Genomic DNA, 20,880 nt, shown 5'->3' with positions numbered 1-20,880 from the left:
TACACTATATATACACTATATATACTACAGTATATATACTATACTATATACACTATATATACACCATATATACTACAGTATATATACTATACTATATACACTATATATACTACAGTATCTACACTATATATACTATATACACATACACTATATATACTATATACACCTATACACTATATATACTACAGTATAAACACTATATATACTATATACATATATACACTATATATACTATATACACTACACTATATACACTGTATACACTATATGCACTATTTATACTGTATACACTATATACGCTATATACACTGTATATACTATATACACTGTATATACTATATAAACTATATATACTATATACACTATGTATACATCTCATCTCATCACCGTTCTCAGTGTCGTTCCTGCAGTCAGTATTCGATGTATGTATGTATTGTATGTATGTCAGTATTCACTACACTGGCCACGCCCCCTTACCCTGAAATGAGACGGGTCCTCGCTTATCGACCATTTCGCTCAACGACCTGGTCCTTGGAACGGAACTCGGTGGTTAAGTGAGGAGTACCTTTATATATACAACACCTGATGAATATACATTAAGATACAAGACAACAGCAAATTGTGTTGTGTCACAATAATCGATAAATAGTTATAGTTACACAGAATGCACAGATAAACAAGAAACGGGAAAATATCGACAGTATACAACGCATCTGTTTCAACATTTCATATTCTGGCAAAAATAGGAAGTTGTGCAAATTTGCATACATACGGTGTATATATAAATGAAATCTATGTTCATTGTAGTATCGCCATCCTGTGATATCAACTCAGGTGAGCTTAGTCTCCAGTTAAATCTGGATCAGCTGATCCTCAAACTAGGGTTCAGGCCAGGATTTGTTATCGCAGGTTGTGTTCATCCCAAACCCAAACCGGCCCCACCACCTTCCACATTAGTATGTGTCATGCCCACAAAACAAACCCCGTGAATACCTCAGGGCACGGACGGCTGTCACTGCTGGAACCTCGTCACTCTGCCCTGCCCGCGACAGGTTCAATGAGGCTCTTGTCCGGAATCAGGATTTGAAACGAATGTCCGGAGCTGGAACTAAACACAGGCAAACATTTCACCCGCCCTCCTCCAGGACGATGGTCCCCGCGACAACCAGTCGGACCCGGAGCCCAACCCCATCACCCTCCACGTGGACAGTCTCACCATCCACCGGCAAGACGATGGATCCTTCTCTATAGGAGGTGAGACGCGCACCATCAAAACACACACACACACACACCTCCACTTCAGTGCTGATTCATTCTGCTGTTACGTAACCGTAAAGTCCATGCTAAGTACACTCACACCTCCGGACGCCCCCCTTGCTCTCGCTCTCTCTCTCTCTCTCTCTCTCTCCTTCTCCCCTTCTCTCCTTCGGCCTCATAGTGGACGGCGCGGCATCTAAACCACCCGAAAAAGAGGAAGTTGTGATGGACGGAGGTCTGAGCCCGCTCCCCGAAGCCCTCTCCTCCGCCGGTGGCGTTCCAAAGGCCACGCAGACGCAAGCTCCACCCCCTAGTCCGTCTCCATCTGGTAGAGAGAAGGTACGACGCCACTCGAGCGGTCGGTTTTATTTTTATTTATTTTTATTTTATTTTTTTATTATTTTGGGTCAACCTGCAGTCAGTGTGCATTACAATAACAGGATGAAACAGATAGAAGCTTACAAAAATGCACAGGGATATAACATTCGAACGAGGAATTATAAACAAGGGGATTCATGAATATATTTTTACATTGTGTGAATTGTCCGGACGCGAACCCTCTTGTCTCATCGCCTGTCGTTCCATCGTTTTCCCGCGCAGATGCTGGCGGAGGAGAACGAGTGCTTGAAAGTGGAGCTCTCCCGGGCTAAGATGGCCCTGGCCGAGGCCCAGATGGAGAAGGACTCGCTGCTCCACCAGATGAAGAACCTCAAGGTGAATGCCCACTAGAGCCGAGGCCGCAGTACCCAAGGACAGCCGCCAGGGGGCCTCCGGATTCGCGCAGAGGGGACGACGTGGTCTCTCTGATGAGTGAACTGAACGTCTCAAGAGCGACAGCCTCTTCAAGCCGATGCAGAGTTGGATCTCAGCACTCCAAAATGTGTCTAACACGTCATTAAGTGTTGTTTAAGTTTCTTTAATGGTGTCTCTTAAGTCATTTTGGAGCTTTTTTTGGACGCTTCGAGGTTCAAGCCGTTCACAACCACCAGAGTGTGAAGTGACGAAACACTGAATGTCATATCTTTGGAGGAATGTCTTATATATATATATATATATATATATATATATATATATATATATATATATATATATATATATATATCATAAACAAAATTTTGCACTGCACAGAAAAATGTAACTTGTAATTTTAGGGCTTTTGTATTGGGGGGGTCTTTTACTCGTTCTCCGTGTGTACACTATAGTGTGTATTATGTGTGTGTGTGTGTGTGTGCGCATGCGTGTCCAGCCAGAAGCATTTCATTGCAACAAGATCAAAAATAAGGATTCCCCACCTCCAACAGTAACCCCGCCTTCCACAGATTTTCCATTGCACTAACCCCGCCCCGCCCCGTCCCCATCCCCATCTATTTTTCTACGTGTAAATATCGAATAAGATGTGCGGCACTTTGAAACAGAGCCACTGTATATGGATATTATACGCGTGTATGATAAACTAAACAAGAGAGGGAGCACTGGAACGCCCCGCTGTGCGTACGACCAGTACGCTGTGCTTATCTGCTCCCCCCAGACCAGGTGGAGGAGTCATATCGGCACGTTGAAGCTGCCTGGCTATACGTAGTCCCTATCCCTGAGTGTTATGTGTGTGTGTGTGCGTGTGCGTGTGCGCGTGCGCGTGCGCGCGCGCGTCTTTAGATTTCTATATCGCACTTTTGTGCAGCAGTTGTGGGGCTGGAGCTTTTGAGCTCATATCCTAGGGTGGGTTTTGCTTCCCTCGCCCCCCCGCTAGACCTCGTGCGTCTGGGCGTCCGGCGTCGGCTTCTTTTTTTTTAATTTTATTTATTTTTATTTGATCTTTTTGCCAGAAAGTCTAAAGCGGAGCAGCTTGGTCTTTGTCTCTCCACTCCACAACCCACCACGACAGCACTAAGACTTGAAAACGACAAGTTGGGAATAGTTCTGGGGTATTTTTTTTTTTTTATTATTATTACACTTGATTGTATGCGGATTGATTGATTGACGTCTTCATTTTGGGGGAGGGGAGGGTCTTTAAATCTCCCTCCCACCGACCCCGCCTCTTTGCTTATCAGACCCATCCCCTTTTTTTCTGGGAAGCTCCACACTCCACAGAGAATCAAAGTAAATGTGATTGTGATTACTCATCAAAAGCTGCTGAAACATTGATGAAAATAAAAAGGGTACACAATTGAATTGGATTTGCGTGTGAATTGGCTTGTTGACACAACCCGTCCGTCTTTGTCCGTCATTAAATATGAAACGTCTTGGCTCAGACGTAAGCGGGAGGATTTTTTTCCGATTGTGTTCAAGTTCTCTATTTGATTTACTCTTTCTTGTCAACGCACGACCCAGGGATATGTATGTATAAATATTTATTTATTTACTTATACTATACTGTAGCAGGGTTCCTACCAGGTCCTTGGAAGTGCTTGAATTTTGTCCTCAGAACTTTAAGTACTGGAATACCTTGAATAGCCGGCTTTCTGCTGGAGTGCTTGAAAAGTCCTTGAAAAAGGAACAAAAAAAAACCATTGAAAACCTGCGATATTACCCCTGGTTTTGTTATTGTTAAATCCTAATGTAATAAAACATTTTCCAGAATCGCTTTTACGACAGATGATGCCAGGGAAATGTAAATCCAATCCAGTGTGGTTAGAAACACATAGAAATGGTAGATGATAATAACATTAATCATAGATATACAGTATAGATAATAGATACTAATCTAAATAGTAGACAATGAGACAACATTTTATTGTATTTTAATTGATGATCACATTGAAAATTAAGTACATTTGTTTAGCGTCCAATACTTCTTGAAAGTCCTTGAATTTCAATGCCAGAATTAACCCTGTTCTCGGGAGCGATGGGCTGTGGTGCTGGATAAAGTTCCATATCAAATAATAAATTCAGCCCTGCTTCGAGCCAGGTTTATATTTGAACACTAGAACTGCCAAGTTGGCCTTTTCCCAACACAGGACACAATTAATCTTGCCAAGCAGTGGGCTCTCAAATCAGTGCTTGCAGATTTTTTGGCCGGTTGTTTTGTGTGCGTGATGATATTATTCTCTTTCTTGTTGTGTCCACGAACACAAAGCTCTTCCCCGCACCGACCGGGAGTTTGGAGAGATCTCCGGGGGGAAATGCTCAGTTTGGCTCGTAGATGCATAGCTACAAACCTTTGGAGCTGGAGTGAGCGCTACGTCGGGGTTCCTTCAGAGGCTTTCCGGGTGGTCCTCACGTTTCGCATTGATATCCACCCGTCCTGTTTATTTTACTTATTATGAAGATAATGTTGATCGCACAGTGAACTGGCTGTAGAATCATGACACCAGCTGAGTTTAAATCAGTTCCCGATAAGCCTCCATATTCCTATGCGCTTGGACTGTTACCGGGCACCAACCCCCGGGAAAATGATGGATTTACCGCGGCGCCTCACAGGGAGTGCGTCAAGCAATGTGCAACCGTTGGAGGAAATGGCGGACGGTGCAGCGACCTGCTCCACGTAGATCATAATACAAATAATACAAAAATGTTTCAGTGCTTTCTATCCAGAGGAAGGGCAGCGCCCCCGTGTACTTGTAGTTGTTTACAGGACAGTCTTGCCGGCTCCGATACGACGGCGACGTTGACGTATCGCAGTAACGAGACAAAGCAGTGAATGCGGCGTCTGTGTATATATCTATATACTGTATGTCTATGACTGTGCAACCAAATTAAATTAAACTAAAACTGTGAATATTTAAATGTCCCTCTTAAATGAACATCCTTCTTTCTTCTCTTATTTCCAAAGTGGTGTTGATCATTTCCACCGAGCTCTGAGCGATCGTAAAGCGATCCGGTTGTTTTTGCGACAGCGGTGCAAAAGTTGCCTACTGGCCCTTTAACGAATTGATTCAAATGCAAATGCAAAATACTGACAAGGACTGATTGGAGGAGTGCCTCCTCTGGAAGCAGCTGGAGGAGCTGCAGGCCGGTTCCTCGCTGGGGAGAAGGTTGACGTGCACCTACATCGATCGGCCACAACATTAAAACCACTGACAGGTGAAGTGAATGACATCGCTCATCTCGCTCCAATGGCACCTGTCAAGGGGTGGGATATATTCGTCAGCAAGTGAACAGTCAGTTGTTGAAGTTGATGTGTTGGAAGCAGGAAAAATGAGCAGGCGTAAGGATCTGAGCGACTTTGACAAGGGCCAAATTGTGATGGCTGGACGACTGGGTCAGAGGATCTCCAAAACGACAGGTCTTGTGGGGTGTTCCCGGTATGCAGTGGTCAGTACCTACCAGAAGTGGTCCAACAGCCGGTGGATCAGCAACAGGATCACGGACGCTCAAGGCTCGTTGATGCACGTGGGGAGTGAAGTCTAACCCGTCTGCTCCGATCCCACTGAAGAGCTGCTAAAAAGTTAATGCTGCTATGATCGAAAGGTGTCAGAACACACAGTGCATCACAGCTTGCTGCGTATGGGGCTGCAGAGCGGACAGAGTGCGCATGTTGACCCCTGTCCACCACCGAAAGCGCCTACAATGGGCAGGTGAGCATCAGAACCGGACCATGGAGCAATGTTAGAAGGTGGCCTGGTCTGATGAATCAGGTTTTCTTCTACATCATGTGGATGGTTGGGGTGAGGGCCCGATCCCACCCAGCATCTGTGGGATGTGCTGGAACAACAAGCCTGATCCATGGAGGCCCCACGTCGCAACTTCCAGGACCTAAAGGATCTGCTGCTGCTAACGTCTTGGTGCCAGACACCACAGGACACCTTCAGAGGTCTGGTGGAGTCCATGCTGTTTTGGCGTGTCGGTGTAAACGGTCATGACATTTCGTCACCAGGAGGCTGCTCCCAAGCACTGAGTCATAACTGGGAACCGTGTGTGTGTGTGCGAGTGTGCGTGCGCAAGTACGGGGTGAATGAAAGGTAATGCTGTGTTTTTGGGTGTGTTTACATTGCCTAACGTTGATGTGTTGAAGGATTTCTCTGTGTGTTACGTTACGTTCTGTAAGCGCGACACATTTGCGCGTGTGCTGCGGGGGTGATGCCAGCCAAGTCTATGTCTTTAAAGCGGGAAATCTGGCAGTGTGTTTAAATATATCTATAGTGGGGGGGGGGTACGCACATGGAACCAAGCTGTCGCTTTTGGCAAAGTGTGAGAGTACAATAGCGGTGTCCAACACCCGGGAGGTGCATCCTCCTCCCATTTCCCTGCTCCTGACTCGCCCGCTGCTGCCACCAGCTTCCTCCCATCTCTCCCTTCCTGACGCTCATTCTCTGCGTCTTCAGTGTCCTCTCCTCCTGCGACGCCCGCTGTTGCTGGGCTGATAACCGTTCATGGTTTTTTTCTTCCTCTTTCGACGCCTCGTCGTGTTCATTCTTTTTTTGTCGTTCAGGCCGTCACCAGACCTTAAAGTGGTGATCCGTCACATTATTTTATCAAAATACGAAGTCCCCAAATTGTATCTTTATCCTCCGTTGATTTCGCCGGCACTTCATCAGAAACAGCCATTTCATTTATTGATGTTACTGTAGGTGCTGTTTCAGTTGTGGGTGACGAGGGTCCACTTCTCCACTGAGTGGACCCACCCAACACAGGCGATTTAAACATGAGATTTCGGCTAGCGGCTCAGGAATATCTATGGACAATTTGAAATTTGAACTAAGACTATGCACTGGGTATCTTCTACAAGTATCCCGTTGCAGTGCGTCCGGTTGGATTTGGACTTGCATCATGGTGGGTAGACAGGTTTTAATGGGGGGGAGGAAGACATCAGGGAGCCCACCCTTTCAAGACGGGTCTACTGAAGTCAGTAAAGCATCCTCTCATGAGCAAATGCTCTTATGGAAGCGCCGATAGACAGGGCAAATGTTGAAAAACGGGGAGAATAAAAAGAACATCTAAGTTTGGGTAACGGAGATTGAGACCTGCTTGGATTGGAAGCACAATAGGTTACTTGGGATATATCACGTGACCTGGCATGCTACTATTACTAGAGGACCCATTCCACCCCCTTTTTAAATTTAGTTTATTAAATGTATTTATTAATGTAAATATGTATGTATGTATGTATGTATGTATACACAGTGTGTGTGTGTGTCTATATATATATATATATATATATATATACTTACCTGTATAATGTATATACTGTGAATATATACTCAATGTGTGTGTGTGTGTGTGTGTGTGTGTTTATATATATATACACAGTGTGTGTGTGTGTGTGTGTCTATATATATATATACAGTATACTGTTCTGTATACTGTATATATATATATAATGCTGGATGTCTATATACGGTATATATACGGTGTATATATATATATATTCTGTGTTTGTGTGTGTATATATATATAGAGTATATACAGTATATATATACTGTATGTGTGTATATATTTTAATGATTGACTTAGTTGGCTATTCACTGTTTTGTTTTTTTTTTAATCGAAGTTACTTTATTTGTCCTTTGCAAGGAGTTTCTTTGTGTTTGTTATACGTGTTTTTGTCCGCACTGTCCGACTTTTGTGTTCAACTTTTGAAAGATTCGATAAAAAATAATACGAATCTAAACGGACCACACAAACATCACGTACAGCTTTAAGCCCTGTCGCTAAACTATATATATATATATATATATATATATATATATATATATTTTTTTTTTAGATGCCTTCAACACCTACGACACGAGCCCCAAATTCCAATTAAGCAGCAGTAAAACCATTTGACTTGTCCCAACACGCAGCGTGGAGCAGGGGGGCGCCAGGGAGCCGCTTACGCAGGGGGGGGGTGGGGAGTGTGTGTCTGGTTCCCAGGCTGTCAATGGGCATCGAACACGCCACTGCCCACTCGACGCACATTATTTCACCGTTCACGGGGCCGCGACGCTCCTGCTCGTTTCCAAGCGATCACCCGGTTCTGCCGGCGCGCACGGATGATCGCGTTCGGACGCGTTCATCCGTTTTCGTACACGCGGAATTTCTCTCGGTAATAGTTGGCGCATTGTGGCGCAGGAATAGCACAAAAAAAAAACCCACTCTGAAATAAAGTGCATTGTGTACCAAATAAATATGAACGACCAAAAAAAAAAAAAAAAAAAGCATGAGAAGTGGCAGCGTAAAAACCGTAAAAATATAAACACACATATAGTGCAAACAGAATATAGGATATTCCTTTAATATCTATGAGTGCAGGTAATTCACCGTGATAACACAGTACAGTGAGTGGGTGAGTGGGACTTGATTATCATTATTATTATTATTATTATTATTGTTATTATTATTTATTTATTTAATTTTTTGCAAGAGCCCACAAAGGCACAAAGGCATCGCCTCCTGTTGGTGCTGTAGCACCGTCCTCCACGCCCAGGCTGCACGGCGACGCTCTCCACACACACACACACACACACACACACACACACACACACATACACACACGCATACACACGCACACGCGCACACGCACACAGAAACGGTACGGTCCTAAGTCGGATCTCGCCACAAACGACACACACAGCAGCAGCAGCGGGGAGCACCGGGAAGGAGGAGACAGGGCTGTTTTTTGTTTTTTTTTGTGTTTTGTGCAAATTGCAAACCGGGCGGACCGGGTCGTGAAGGCGCTGGGCTCGCGGAACTGCCGCGCAACCGCTCGCCGCGCCGCAAAACGCGCCCCGCAGCCCGGCGCGCGGTTCCGCCTCCCGCCGCGCTCCGTCCGAGGAGGACGCGCTGACGGTTTGAAGGGGACGGGGTCGCGCAGAGGGATCGTCCTGCCATGGGAGAAGCGGCGCATACGGGGATCCGCCTCGCACAGTGACCGGGGGGGGGGGGGGGGGCTTTAAACTTTGGTGCCGGGATGGGGAAGGAGCAGGAGCTGCTGGAAGCGGCCCGGACCGGCAATGTGGCGCTGGTGGAGAAACTGTTGACTGGGAAAAAGGGAATACTGGGCTCGGCGTCCGGATCCATACCTCTACCCAACCTGCTGAGGTAAGACCGGACGGCAAAGGACACGTTCGATTCCCGTTGCATCTCAGGGGGGAGCAACATCTGCAGAACCAGTGCATGTGCAACGGGGACGGTTGGGTCGGGGGGGGGGGCACCATGTTTGCGTTACTGCAACTTTACTTTATGAATGACCAACACAAACCGCTGCAGTCCACCGGAGAATAAACTGCACTTACGCCTTGGTGTGCCAGGGGAGTCCCATAATGGGAGTCCCATTGAGATCCGGGTCTCGTTTTGCAAAATAATACCTCCATACATACACACACTCGCAATGTTCAATTCGCCGGATAGAAGATGGAAGTAACAACCAAAGGGTTGTGCTCGATGAAGGAGAAACTAATCGCAAATTCACATTCACCATACTCCACACTATCTTTGCTCAGAGTTGTCAGAAGATGGATTTGGTGACACTACACTAGGATAAGGACAGAGAACATTGGACCTCACCCATCAGAGTCAGTTCACACGATTGGGCTTTTGAACCCTCAAAGCCCCTTATAAACTGTCACACTCTTTAGCCAATCAAGTCAAAACAAATACTATAGGATTTATGTGAATCTTTTTGACTTGGGATTTTGGCCATGGAATGTTTCTGGAGGCACGCTTTGGGATTATTCATAAATGATCAGTCCCACCAGTTGATTTATGGTGGCCAGGTGTCAGCGACGGCCACCTGAAGCCTGCAAATTGTTTAGATCTCGAAAAAAAAAAGAATTGATTCATCCCCGTTTTGTATCTCTTCTCGTCTCGGGCGAGGTTAAGGGTGAGTTCGGTGATTAAGACATCAAAGTGAGGGAATTTGGGAGGAGTACCGCCTCGGGTCGACCCCCCCCCCCCCCCCCCCACCCTCAAAAGCTACAGGGATGATGGAGGCGCACATCAGAGCACGGGTTCTAAAACCCGGGAGACGGGATTAATTTTGTGGAAATCAGTATTTACAGACTCGATCCCGACAATAGCGCTAATCTCTTTTCTCGGGAAATACTCGCTCATCCCGATGCCTGGATGATGGATTTGGATGACTAATTTGGTTGGTTCAGTGATGGGATCGATCATAAAAAAACCTTCACATCCTCGGCCACCCCGTGGACTTTTGATGCCCGTTCCTGCTCGAACCTCGCTGTCGGAACCAACGTGGAGATGAACCCTCCTGACCGATGTGGTCATTTTATGGTCGCACATACAATGGCAACGAGTGTTGTAAAGGTTACGCCCAAGATGGGGGGGTGTCTCCACTCGCCACACGTTGCCGTAGACACGCGTCTCCAATTTGAGACCCGGGAGCGTGTTCTGCGAATGGGTCAAGGCGGCTCTCCATCAAGCGGTTTCCCGCTCAAGCAGCGGGTTGGCGACAAATAAAGAAAGGGCTTTGTGAGTGGGTTTTGTGAGTGGGTTCGTTCGTGTCATGCGGCGGGGGCTCCCTTAATGATTTTATTTGATGACCCGCCACTTGTTCTCACGAGGCTGGGAAGGTTGGGAAGGTTACGCTATGGGGAACGTTGTCTGGAAAGCGATGCATAGTTTCCCATCTTAAGGGCTCCGAGCCATTCGTAGCATTCCTGAGTCATGAGGTTCCCCCCTTCCCCGCTCAGTCGAGGGACTGCGGAGGACACGGAGAGGGAGGGATTTCTCTCAAACACACACGTGGACTCCGAAAGGAATACACTGTATCCTCTGGCACACAGAGTCTGGAGCATCAATGGTGCGTTGGGTGTTGAAGAAAGCACGTGAGCACACACACACACACACACACACACACACACACACACACACACACACACACACACACACACACACACACACACACACACACATCAGCACACAGTGGAAAATTAGTGGTAGATGATCATAGCTGTTTAATGGGTCATATTTCTGCTTCGTTGACCTGGTGTGTGTGCGCGTGCGTGTGTTGGGGGCAGGCATGGCGGTGGGGTTACCCATGGGTCTATTACAGTGTGAGTATGAAGGTGGATTCCAGTATTTATCATCCAGCAGAGGAATACTGCGGTCATCATGACGATGAATTCCATGTGAAGCGACCTCCGCCGCCGCTGCCGCGACGGAGACGGTGATGGTCTCGATCGGAATGTGCCGTGTTGAGAGGGAGTGACTCAAGATCTCAAGATACACGGCCGATGTGGAAAATTTCTCCCCGCGGAGTGGCCGGTTGTACATGTTTTACCCGCAACCCATCGTAATATACACGTACATGAAGATATACTGCACCTGCATGTTTCTCTATGTCCTTCTGCCCCTGTGCTGATGGAGGTAGTGGTTTGGTGCGGATGTGTGAGGCTATGCATTAAGGGAGATAGATAGATACACACACACACACACACACACACACACACACACACACACACACACACACACATACCCCTATATTGGGTCTGTGTTTTAATTGGCAGGGACAGAGATCACCCCGGTGTTTATTTTCCAGAGGTCTTCCATTGCTTCACTCTTTAAAGCAGTTCACAGATCTCGCAGTTCCCTGCATGGGTGTGTGTGTGTGTGTGTGTGTGTGTGTGTGTGTGTGTGTGTGTGTGTGTGTGTGTGTGTGTGTGTGTGTGCGCGTGGGTGCATGCATTAGAGAGCGAGAGAGAGAGAGAGAGAGAGCCAGCGCACATCTGTGTTTACCCCGGCGCCATAGTTTCACACAATAAGGTGGAGAGAGTGGAACTGGGCGCCCACCCACCTATGGAGAACAGAGAGGAAGGCTCATAAAACGTTGTTTATTTTTGCTGAAGTTGTTTCAGGACCGCAACGCCTTAAAACTCTCTGCCTTTTGAAACGGCGGCGGAGCGTTTGCGTCTGAACCGCAGCCCCAACGGCGCAACACAGACCACTGAAAAACCTGTGTGTGTGTGTGTGTGTGTGTGTGTGTGTGTGTGTGTGTGTGGGAGGGCACAGGTTGGGGCAAAAGGTCATTTGTGGATAATGAAAATAACATTACAGATTAAGCTCCCACCGAGACCAAGACACGTACATACACACACACACGCACACACATATTATTGTATCGGTATCAAAGTGTGGACTGAGTAAATACACCAGGTTAGTGAGGATCCAGTGAACTTCTAAACCAAAGGAAAAGTCAATTCGGAGATCGCTGTCACAAGTATAGTAAAACAAACACACACACACACACACACACAGACACACACACACACCCACACACAGAAAAAAACATGCATGTAAGTTGAGAGCATCCAGCAAATGTACAAGCTTTTATTGTGCACGTGGGATTCCCTGGATTCCCTACGCTCGGGTTGCCTGTTGAAATCTAATGCATATTGTATGTTTTCTGTGGCCCAATTACACACACACACACACACACACACTGCACATGCACAATTCAGCAAATTGGATGAATGCTGTAACTTTCGCTCAGGGTGGGAGTTATCAGTGGCGTCAGTTCACCGACTGTCTGGGGCTGGCTCCATCGGTAGTTGATGGAGGTGTGTGTGTGTGTGTGTGTGTGTGTGTGTGTGTGTGTGTGTGTGTGTGTGTGTGTGTGTGTGTGTTGGCTGCGTCTGGAGGGCTCAGTTTCTTGGCAGGATGCTGTAGCCGAGCTTGGCCCGGGCCCTAATGGAGATGTACTGTAAGAATCCTCCGAGCTTGATCTGACACACACATACGCACGTACGCACACACACACACACACACACACACACACTTTCTCTCACTCTTCCACCCTTTGTTTCTTTGTCTACGTGCTCCGTTTTTCCATCTCGAGTTGAATCTTTTTTTTTGCCCATGTCTCAAAGCTCCCATTCCCTCCCTCCATCTGGTGCCCTGGCTTCACTGTCAATCTCTCTCCACCTCCCTCTCCATCACTCACTTCTCTTCACAACCCCTCTCCTCTCTCTCTCTCTCTCTCTCCTGCCATCCCTTGCCCCCTCTTTATGCGGCCCCATGCTTCTCTACCATTCGCTATCTTATCGCGGGAGGTTTTTCTCTCTGGGAATGAACTCACCTTCTCTCACACACACACACACACACACACACACACACACACACACACACACACACACACACACACACACACACACGCGCGCACACACAGGCTTCCTCGTATGCAGGCCTCGTTGAGACCGTAATCGGCATGTGAGCACGTCTCTCCTACCCACAATGCCTCTCTGTGATGTTGACAGACGCATGGTGTTGACGGCGGCGACTTGGGTATACACACACAGACACACACACACACACACACACACACACACACACACACACACACACACACACACACACATACACACACACACACAGTTTGGGATTAACTGGTTTACTGGTGCACCATAGATCACGTGTTCTGTCGAAAGAGGGGGGACACGCGATGGCCTCCCCTATAATTTAGTAATCAGATACCTTTAGAGGTTTGGCTGTATCGCAAAAAATATCTCACTCCGACTCCATTATCTGACATTTAATGCACGTTAATGAGCTGATATGGCAGCCATGCATTCCATATATTAGGAAGCCTATGATGTGTGCATGACGGACAAACTGTTCCAACTAAATTCTCGTCAAGTTTTTAACGTTTTTTTGTCTTACATTCTCTGCCTCTCCTCAAGGCATTCGGGTTTGCCTAGTGGAATTGAAAGTTGAGGTGGAGATCCCAAGCTATCAAAGCTATCAAAGCTATCACAGGTTTTGCTACGATTCAGGGGCCTTAAATCGCAATGGGACAATGGTCACATTACATTCAACTTTCAATTTCGGAACAGAACAGACGATGCAGATCGACCAATGTGAGTGCAAGCGTCAAGTTTGCCAACCTTAAAATTTATAACGTTTTCATAAAGTTCTACTTTTCAATAGAAAAATCAATTCACAAGATATTTTTATTTTATATTATTTTATTTTGCTAAATACAATTCAGGTTTGCAATAAAACAAAAAACCCCAAAAACAATCTGAACCGGCATTTTCGATCTCCTGTTGATTAGAAGGTTTGATCCAGATGCGTGGATGGTGACATCTGCAGAGGTGGTGTCAGTTATTTTCAAGGATGTGGATCTGTAATGAATTACTGATCAACAGTCTGATTGATCCAATAGAAATACTGATTTAAAAAAAAAAAAAAAAATTGTTAGAGGTTAGGGAAATATAGTAGATTAAAACGTATAGATATTTGCTTTGAAACCTTGGAGTGTGGAGTAAAGGAAAAAGTGGAGTAAAAGTCAAAACTCTCCAAAAACAAAATACCAATATAAGTACAGACACCAAATGTACTTAAGTACCGCAACAAAGTTCTTGGGTACTTAGCTGCCTTCTGCCATTAACGGAGACGGATAGAGGCAACAGGCGCCGTACGGAGGGATAAGGGAGTTGTGACGTCCAGTCTGTCACAGTAATCTACGAGCCCCTGACCTTGCACATCAAACACACACACTCACACACACACACACACACATTCCACCGGGCTTCCCAACACTCGTGATAGATGGAGCCGGCTAATGAAGCGTCGCTTTTGAAGTAGATAAGACGGAGAGAAGAGAGCGCGAGAAACAATGTTTTTCCGTCGGCTCGGGTCGTCCCCCAGTAATGCTATACAGACTTTGACTCTCTCTCTCTCTCTCTCTCTCTCTCTCTCTCTCTCTCTCACTCTCTCTCTCTCACTCTACCCACCCTTGCTGCAGTGCTTCCACCTCCCCACCAGCCAGCGGCGGTGAATAATGAATATACCTAAAAATGCATGATGATGGCGACATGAATGTATGAATCAATATCGGCCACATGCGCCGACACATGAAATATGTACGCATCAAACGTCGGCACATATGCTTTTATGGCATGTCATGGCATGTTATGTTATGTTATGTTATGTTATACACGTGAGAGAGACGGAGGGGAAAGACGGGGAGAAAACGTGTCCGCCTTGCCTTTTGTCACTCCGAGGTTAAGAAACGGCTCTGTTCATGGGAGATGAAAAAAAAAAAAAGACGACAAGAACACGGTTAGTTAGTTTCATGGAAAAAGTTGAACAAGACTTTCCCTCCCTGGTATTCCCTTGTATTTTTCCCCTTGTTATATAGAGAGAGAGAGAGAGAGAGAGAGAGACTCACCCGTTCATTAAGGAAATGTGTGCAGAAGGTTTTTGCTGTGCACCAGCTATAGGGTTCCCCCATTTATTTCATGCTTCCTCTGTCTCACACCACATCTGTGTGACGTGTACACAGACACACACACACACACACACACACACACACACACAGCTACACGTGACTCAACCTCTCGCTTGGCTGTTAAAAAACGACTCAACATAAATATTAAAGGCAAATTGAACTGCAGGTGTGTGTGTGTGTGTGTGTGTGTGTGTGTGTGTGTGTGTGTGTGTGTGTGTGTGTGTGTGTGTGTGTGTGTGTGTGCATGTGCATGCGCGCGTGCCTGTTCATGTGCATGTGTGTGTGTGTGTGTGTGTGTGTGTGTGTGTGTGTGTGTGTGTGTGTGTGTGTGTGTGTGTGTGTGTGTGTGTGTGTGTGTGTGTGTGTGAGTTGTTTGAGTTTTCTTACCTTACGGCAGGTGCCTATCCTTCCTGGTATTTGTTGGTGTTTGAGTAGGATTGCCTTTATTTACCCGTATGGGAGATTTCCCTCTAGGAGTGTTCATGGTGTGTGTGTGTGTGTGTGTGTGTGTGTGTGTGTGTGTGTGTTTGTGTGTGTGTGTGTGTGTGTGTGTGCGTGCGCGCGTGTGTGCGGGTGTGTACGTGCGTGTGTGTGTGAGATGCCCCCCAGCTAGTCAGGCTACGGAGCCTTCCCTTAATTCCCGGGATAATTGATTTTCTGTCGGCCCTGTCCCTCAAGCCCCGTTGGAGGAAAGTGTGCATGCAGAGCAACCACAAGGTAAATAACCCTGAGCCGCAGCTTCACCGGGGACAGATTTCCCAGCAGGCTCTGCTGATGCCAAGAGATTGGCTCCTCTAAAGGCTCTCTGTCTCTGTCTGAAATCAGATTACTCCATAGAATGCGTGGAGCCCCGGCGTGTTCCACCGAGCTTACGGTACTAGCGTGACTCAGCCGGATCAAAAACACTTGTACCGTCCGGTCGTCGCTGATCCCAGCCGGGTTAGCCGGGGCATTTTCTCACCTCCCGTTTTTGTCTTCAACAATAAGAAAGTTGAATAAAACGTGCAATACCACCATCTTGGAAATTGAATGATTCCGTCTTTCCGCTCAATTTGATCAACATTCGCGTATTTTAGCCGTTCACGTACCCTAGGGCGAGCAATATACGAGTATCAGAAAGCATATAAGGAGTAGGGAGGCTGCGTTCAGAGCGGCTGCAATCCTTGTTGGATTGCCGTCATGCAAGTCTTGAACTGTGTAGCGCGGACATTCTTTGGCGCCGGAGCTTCCCGCACAGGTTCAATGATGTTCACATGAGGTGGTGGTGTGGGGCCTCGGACCCGTGGCAAGCAGGCGAGGAGCTGACGGGAGAGGTGTGTGGTGGCGTTATCACCCTGGAGCACGGGAACATCGTGACGGAACAGTGTCTTCTAAAAGGGGCCTCACGGTTCTCGGCAGTTATACGACCATGCAGAGCAGTGAAACATAAACATGCCCGGACGTAGGAGATAGGGTCGGGGATGACTCACCGGACCTCATGACTCATATTACTTTGCTGTTGTTTACTGGCATCTTTGCGCGTTGGTTTCTTTCGAATGGCAACCCTGCCGTAAATTACGTACGGTTTGTCCGTGTCTGACACATGCCGTCATGATGTGAGACTGTTTTAGGGTTGGGCAAAATGGCATGTTTTTCCTACCTGCCACCGTCAGCACAACAACCGTGTGTTGCGCACTATTCCCACTGATAGGGCTCCGATGCTCCTTCCCTGTGACGTCAAAGCCGCGTGGTTTGCCGGAAAGCGAGGACTGTCGAATCATTAAACAGCGCATGTGATTTCACCAGGGGGCAAATGACACAGAGAAGCGACGCATATCATTGACGGCGGCGACACTCTTGGTTCTGAAGACAGGTTGATTATTTGCCAAGTTGAATTCTCGAGGAGACAGACCATTAAAACTAGGACAAAAATCGGCCAAATAATCGCCCCCCCCCCCAAAAAAAAACAATGGCCGAAGCCTAGACCGTTCCCTTCGACACGTGGAAATAATTGTGGAGTTTTTGTGACGATGTTCCTGCAATTTGGGCGCTGGCTATTTCGGCCTCTTTTGGAATTCTGTCGGTTCAGCTAAATTTTGTCGCTTGAAAGTTCTACTCCTTTTCCATGGGGTCCCGTTCTACCTGCCGTTCACTGTTATTCCACTGTAATTACCGCATTTAAAAGTGGTAGAAGCTCCTCCGCGTGGATCTCCAGTGTGCCGCAGCTTCACTGTAACCAGCCCTGACAACTTGCCGCTCCGTTACCCAGGCTTTATTCCCCAACACCCGTTTTCCAGCGTTTTCATTGCCGAACTCAGGATGTGTGATAAATGAGCCTCAAGAACCAAAGTCCCCCTCCGCCCCCGCCCCTCCAAAAATAAATGAAATCAAACTATATCAAATATTCATCGGCCTCTGGCACGTAGGAATGGAGAGTCTACTGCTTGGCTGGGTTTCCCAATTTTTCTTTCCTCCTCCCTCTTCACGGCAGAATCCGCAGCTTACCTGTCCCTACGGGGCGATGATGTGGGCCAACGGTGGGGGAAGAGTTATCGCAGGGATTGTTTTGTGCGCGACAGTTTGTCTGACGATGGGAGATTCATACGACTGAGGCGGCGATCACAGGAAGCGCCTTTCTTTGTGGGGGATCTCACTTTGCCGTGCGGTGCTCATCAAAATAATACATCTTTTGAAAAGAAGTCCGCCGCCTGTCGGCTGACATAATTGTCGTCGAAATGGAGGAAACAAAATGAGGGGGGTTAAAGGGAGGGAGGGAGGAAATGGGAGTAAACTGATGAGAGAGAGAGAGAGAGAGAGAGAGAGGGAGAGGGAGAGAGAGAGAGAGAGAGGCTGTTGTGCTCCACTCCAGTATTGAACGTTATCATACGTTCAATCCTCTAGCTCGAGGTCGTTGTAACACAATGATTGACGTATAATCATTTTTACCCCTTTAGAAACGAGCGATGCAAGACTTGCGAACGATTAGTCCGTATTGAACTATTTGTTCGTATTGAGCGATCCGCCCGTATCGAACGCTTCGCCTGGGCGAACCAACCTTTTAAATGACTGCGAAGTCGGACGTTCGCTCCAGGAAAAAGAGCCGTTTGTTCGCCAGACACAGGCGTTCACCGGTTTGCGAACACGAGGAGAGCTGTGAGCTCACAGAGCGAGCTATAGAGAGCTTCACATGAGAGGGTGTTATGCATCCGTGCACCTAAGGCTTAACACACACCTGCCGACCCAGAGGCAGGAGGTAAGACAGCGTGAACCTCCCAATCACCTTTCCACCCCCTCGCTCCTCTCATTTTTCCATTTTCCCGTCTTTCTCCTCTCTCTTCTCCCGTCAGTTTCTGACCTGCTCTTTTCATTTTCCTCCAGCTCCACCTCAATTCAATCCTTCAACCCACTCTACTTCTTTTCTGACTGTATGGCCCTTTACTCCTTTTCTCTCTCACTCTCTCTCCCGCTCTCTCTGCTGACTCAGCTATCCTGGATCCTGGAATGGAATCACAGCACAGCTGGCTGCAGCCCCACCACCCCATGCCACTGCCTTAAATACGCAACCCCCCCACCGCCTCCTCCTTGTCTGTCTGTCTGTCTGTCTGTCTGTCTGTCTGTCTTTGTCAGCTTTTAATTCTGCTGCAGTCAAACGATTCAGACCTAATGAATCTCATTGTCTTTGTGTCTTTGCTCTGTGTCTGCCAATCAGGCCGCTCGCTGATTCTACGCCGCCGCTAATCAGGTGTGTGTGTGTGTGTGTGTGTGTGTGTGTGTGTGTGTGTGTGTGTGTGCGCGTGCGCGCGCAGTCACAGTGAACTGATGAGCGTCAGGAGGACACTCAGCGTCCTCTAAGCCTTCTTCATCAGCTCATTGTTTAGCCCACCGACCGGCTCCCAATTGTGGTGCATGTAAAACCTTCTTCCCCCGAGCGTAGCACTTTTTTTGCCTTTTTTGGCGTGCGTGAGACACGAACCCCCCACCCCCTGGACACAATGCCGCCTTTCATGGGGTTTTGGGGGTCACCTTCAGCCACACCTGGCTTAAAACCGCGTTTCAAGACTCATCCCCTTTCCATTGTACGACAACACTCTTTTGAAACATTAAACCCTCCACCCGACAGCAAGCGTCCTTGGTTACTGTCGCCACCCTCCCGGCAAACAGCGCTGGGACTCAAGGGATTAGCTGCTGAAACCAACCAACAAACCAGCGATGTCAGAAGAAAATGCCGCTGCCATTTCTACCGCTCGAGCAGAATATTTTGACCCGGAAAGACGCGGTGGCCGGACCTGCGTCGGGAATCATTTGACTACACATTTACGCATTCCGTGCGTACACCCACCCCCCGAAGCTCAAAATTGATGTACGATTGGAGTACCTACATTCAACCGATGCTCCAAAGGGGCGCGCGCGCGTTTACCCCGGTGGTTTCCCCCCTCCGTTTCTTTCCGCCGCTTCCGCGCCTCAGGAGTGTGCGGGGCGGATATAAGAGAAGGTTAAAGAGATGCAGGGAAGCGGTATGGGGGCTGCAGGTACGTCAGCGGGATGGAAAGGAGGGAGCGGGAGAGAGGAAGAGAGGTGGAGGGGAAAACCAATTATTGGCCTGATAACAGGGAGGGAGGCTATGGATTTTCCTACTGGGCTCAAGGCCACAGCGCCACTATAGCTCTCTCACACTTTGCTCTCTCTCTCTCTCTCGCTCTCGCCCTCAACATCTCTCTGTCCCCCTCGCTCTATCTCTCTCTCTCTCTCTCTCTCTCTCTCCCCCCTCCCGTCTCCCAAAGCAAATTTAAATTCCAATTCGGCGTGCGTCATTAAGGTGATAGAAAAATCCCATGTTGTTGAAATGACAGCGATCGGGTTGTGAAAAGGGCCTGTGTGGTCTTGCGAGCGCCCGGCGCTGCTGCGTGCTCTCATTAACTAGAGGAGATGGGATGCCGAAATGTGTCAGCGCAGACAGAAACTGAGAGTGACATTTCGTCAATATGCCCTCAGCCTTTGTGTGTGTGTGTGTGTGCGTGTGTGTGTGTGTGTGTGTGTGTGTGTGTGTGTGTGTGTGTGTGTGTGTGTGTGTGTGTGTGTCAGTCACAGTGTCAGTCAGGAAGCCATAGTATCAAGTGAATAATCTGCATTGTCACGTTGCCCCCACCCCCCGGGTGTGTGTTTGGTGGATTTTCTGGTGTTTCTCGGAGTCAGTGTAACACAATGATTTACGTATAATATTTTTTACTCCTCTCGAAACCAGTGCAAGAACGATTTGTCCTTATTGAACGATTCGTCCGTATCGAGCGATTCGTCCGTATTGAACAATTTGTGTCTTTTAAATGACTGGGAAGTCGGGAGCCACTCCGAGAAAAAGAGTCGTGCGTTCGCCAGACACAGGCGTTCACTGAGTCTCGACTTTCGGCTTGCGAAAAAAACAAGGAGAGCTGTGAGCTGTGAGTCAGGGCTGCGGAAGTTTACACCTCCTTCGAACCTGGTGTCAGCATCATTAGCCTGAGTTCCCCTGAGGAAGATGCCATCCTGAGCCCGGCCGTCTG

The 20,880-nt window shown here is 47.6% G+C and overlaps 2 protein-coding genes across 4 annotated transcripts in view; both read left to right on the top strand.

The window, feature by feature from the left end:
- The window catches only part of bltp3b (bridge-like lipid transfer protein family member 3B), a gene marked incomplete at its 5' end in the record, with an annotated part of 44,501 nt that extends 42,224 nt beyond the window's left edge, over nucleotides 1–2,277 (top strand). Inside the window, 3 exons of the mRNA XM_080022754.1 lie at nucleotides 1,146–1,254; nucleotides 1,439–1,596; nucleotides 1,858–2,277. Coding sequence (XP_079878880.1) covers nucleotides 1,146–1,254; nucleotides 1,439–1,596; nucleotides 1,858–1,986 — 396 coding nt within the window. The 3' untranslated portion in view covers nucleotides 1,987–2,277. The remainder of the gene's footprint in view (nucleotides 1–1,145; nucleotides 1,255–1,438; nucleotides 1,597–1,857) is intronic.
- Nucleotides 2,278–9,085: 6,808 nt separating this feature from the next.
- anks1b (ankyrin repeat and sterile alpha motif domain containing 1B) overlaps nucleotides 9,086–20,880 on the top strand; it is a gene marked incomplete at its 5' end in the record, with an annotated part of 200,103 nt that continues 188,308 nt past the window's right edge. For all 3 annotated transcript variants that reach the window (XM_080022088.1, XM_080022087.1, XM_080022092.1), the window contains one exon: nucleotides 9,086–9,216. In XM_080022088.1, coding sequence (XP_079878214.1) covers nucleotides 9,086–9,216 — 131 coding nt within the window. The remainder of the gene's footprint in view (nucleotides 9,217–20,880) is intronic.

Source organism: Zeus faber (genome assembly GCF_960531495.2).
Source record: "Zeus faber genome assembly, chromosome: 21".
NCBI classification, from domain to species: Eukaryota; Metazoa; Chordata; class Actinopteri; order Zeiformes; family Zeidae; genus Zeus; species Zeus faber.
The sequence above is the reverse complement of the archived record's forward strand: the minus strand, read 5'-3'. Positions and strand labels throughout refer to the sequence as shown.